This window comes from Oryzias melastigma, linkage group LG19, assembly GCF_002922805.2.
Source record: "Oryzias melastigma strain HK-1 linkage group LG19, ASM292280v2, whole genome shotgun sequence".
Taxonomy (NCBI): domain Eukaryota; kingdom Metazoa; phylum Chordata; class Actinopteri; order Beloniformes; family Adrianichthyidae; genus Oryzias; species Oryzias melastigma.
This window is the reverse complement of record NC_050530.1, coordinates 18,080,754-18,083,985: the sequence shown is the minus strand read 5'-3', so window position 1 is coordinate 18,083,985 and position 3,232 is coordinate 18,080,754. Positions and strand designations below refer to the sequence as shown.

General features: G+C 36.5%; 1 protein-coding gene across 3 annotated transcripts in view; it reads right to left on the bottom strand.

The window, feature by feature from the left end:
* etv4 (ETS variant transcription factor 4) overlaps positions 1–3,232 on the bottom strand; it is a 48,294-nt gene that overhangs the window by 8,788 nt on the left and 36,274 nt on the right. For all 3 annotated transcript variants that reach the window (XM_024284858.2, XM_036217249.1, XM_024284859.2), the window contains 2 exons: positions 2,197–2,265; positions 1,626–1,673 (listed from right to left, as the gene is read on the bottom strand). In XM_024284858.2, coding sequence (XP_024140626.1) covers positions 1,626–1,673; positions 2,197–2,265 — 117 coding nt within the window. The remainder of the gene's footprint in view (positions 1–1,625; positions 1,674–2,196; positions 2,266–3,232) is intronic.

Below are 3,232 nucleotides of genomic sequence, written 5' to 3'. Positions count from 1 at the left end.
TAGGTTCGAACTCTAAATTTGTTGAACCTGCTTCTTGAAACGGGCCCCTGGTGCTTAGAAACCTGGGTTTATAAGCGGAAAAGGTCAGCAGGTCGGAGAAGGTTCTTAGTCTTCCAGGTAATGTTGTCTCAAAGATGAGTCATGGGAACTGGACTTAAAATATTGTTCGTAAAATGTTTTGTCACAGTGAAATATTTTAAAAGCAATGTTTTAGTTCCAGTTACAATGACTCAACTCAAGACAGGTCTAAAGATTATATTCTTGTTTCTGGGACATCTGCAACGACTTGTGTGTACCTTTTTCGTATGTTGTGCTAATATACTAGATTCCTCCTGAAGTAACATGAATATCATAAGTATAAAGTATAAATATAAATATAAATAAGTATAGATATCATAAGTAACATAAATATGTCGTAGGGTAGTGAAGCGTGCGTATATTCAGTTATTATGATTTGTCTAATAAGATGAATTGTCCGTTCTTGGTCCTGTATTTTGTTTAAAATATTCTCCTACAAAAGCAACTTATGTTATGTACACACCGTGTATGTTCGGAACATGTGCTCTTGAAGGTTCTTTTCTTGAACAGTGGTTTTTGAATGTGCAATTCTTGAATTTGGGTACATGAACATGTTTTTCTTGAACGTTGGGTCTTCAACGTGTTTTTTATTAACGTTGGTTCTTCACATGTTTTTGTTAAACGTTGGTTCTTGAATGTGCTTTTCTTGAACCTTGATTACTGAAGGTATTTTTCTTGAACATTGGTTCTTCAACATGTTTTTTTTAACATTTGGTCTTCAACGTGTTTTGCTTAAACATTGGTTCATGAACATCCTTCTCTTGAACATGCTTTATTAACGTTGGTTCTTCATGTATTTTTCTTGACCATTGATTCTTGAAGGTCTTTTTCTTGAACATTGGTTCTTCAACGTGTTTTTTTTTAAACATTGGTTCCTGGACATGTTTCTAATTGAATGTTGGTTCTTCAATGTGATTTTCTTAAAAGTTGGTTTTTCAACGTGTTTTTCTTGAACGTGGGTTGAACATGCGTTTCTGTAAACGTTGGGTCTTGAACGTGCTTTTGTTTGAACGCTGGTTCTTGAACATTGGTTCTTGAATGTATTTTTCTTGAACATTGGTTCTTAAATGTGCTTTTCTTGAATGCTGGTTCATGAACATGCTTTCTTTAACATGCTTTTCGAACTATGACTTCACACTAGACTAGATTGTCGCGACCCTATGCTAGGATAAGTATCTACAGTTGGAAGAGGAATTGTGCAAATTCTTCAAGCTGTTCAAATCTTGGGAATCTTGCTCCAAGCTTTTTCTTACAGTTTTATTCCAATTTATAAACTGGTTTACCTTTAATAGTGTGCTCAATTGGCTCAGTGTTTTATACATAGAGCCTGCAAAGGACTTAAAAACGTGTAGCAATAAGTGACCGAAACAGTTTTGAACATGAAAGCGTGTTTCCAAGCCCGGTGTGAATGAATATTCCAATGCAACCCATATTTGACCTTTTTTGTGTGCACTTTTTGGCTGTTACGACTTATATTCTGAAACAACTTATAGTCCAAAAAATACAGTAGATGTATGCGGATGCAGAGGGATTGTGGGTAGGCTTACCTTCAAACTTCTCTGGAACCACACGGGAGTCACTTTCAAACAGATACCCTGAGAAACGAGGGGGAGAGCTGGGTTAGTTCATGTAGGGTCTCTGCCAAGCTCCCCAGCCTAATACAAATAAATGTTCATGCATGAATAACACTGATCCACTTTGTCGCTCCTAGAAAAACCTACTTCAGTAGCAGTAGAGTGGATGTCAGGGTTAAATTACTCGAAAGTTTTGGCTTAGAAAGTTTCTAAATATGATGGTCAAGAAATCTCAAAGACCAAAAATGGTGCAATAAACCAAAGGAAGCAAAGGGAGGGGTTGCTTTCTGTTTTCACTGGGCAACTCGTGAGCTTTTTCCAGGACTTCTGTTTATTCAGCGATTTTTGAGGCAGGGGTGAGGCAAATGGAAACAGACACACAGCTGGTTGGCCAATGAAAACAGCGACAGTCTACATGGGTAAGCCAATGACCGCAGAGTTCAAACCAGAGAAGCTGAATGTAGATAAACCTGAAATGATTACTTTATTTCTCACTCTGAAATGGAGACATAGATGGGTGTTGAATGTGAAAACCTGGTTATACCTTCATTGCTGTGTTGGGGGTTAGGGTAGCTCTCATTGTGGTGGTACATAGAGGGACATCCAGGAACATCTGTAGCAAAGAAAATAAATATATATATTCTGTTTCAGATATTACAGCCAATGAAAGTGGTATTTTTAATTATTCTTGTCACATTTTTCTGATGATGGAGGACAAATAAAGAAAATTAAGTGTCATATTAGTATTTTTTTTACAGAAATTGTTGTGCATCAGTAGCAGATGAAAAAAACGCCATTTTAAAAAAGCTTGTAGTTGTTATGTAAACTAAAATCAACAGCTCCCGCTCCAAACAGATCCATATACGTCTTTATTTTCCTTGTTTGAGCTGTATCTCACTTAAAACTGTGTGTCTGGATAGCACGGATATTGCTCACCATTTTTGTTGCACCGCTAATGTTAGCTAAGGTTGTGAGGGGCTAGCGGGAGAGAGTGTAAACAAAGGGATGATGGGAAATGAGTGCAGGCTTACTTCCTGCCTACGACTCAGAGGCAAATTTTTATAGAAACTATGTCCTAGAAAAGGACACTTTTTTTTTTTAATTTAGGCCAGAAATAACTGGGATCGCTTTTACAACATATCAAAAGATGATGAGAGTGGGAGTTTAAATCTTTTCCAACTTTTTTTAGAATATGCTGATATCCAAGTGTCTGCACTTTGTCTGGACACTTGCTTGGTTATTGTGTGAATTCTTTGCATCATTCACACTATAGTATTTTTCCTGCACCTTTTCGTACATTTTTTGGTAGGTAAAAACTCAATCACAGCATCAATAGTTTAAGCAATCTTGGCATCCAAACGTTCAGCTCGTTCAGGACATTACTTGTACTTTTGTATTGAAAACTTTATAGTTTTTGAAATATTAAGCAAAATATAAGGAACTGAGGGGAAAAGTCTTCAAATCACAAAATGTTAAAGAGATTAGCAAAAGCCTTTAAATATATTCATGGGTATGTTTTCTTCTTTTATGGTAATTATCATGTCAGAGAGGCCAGCACAGTTTCTACCTTCAAAACTAGC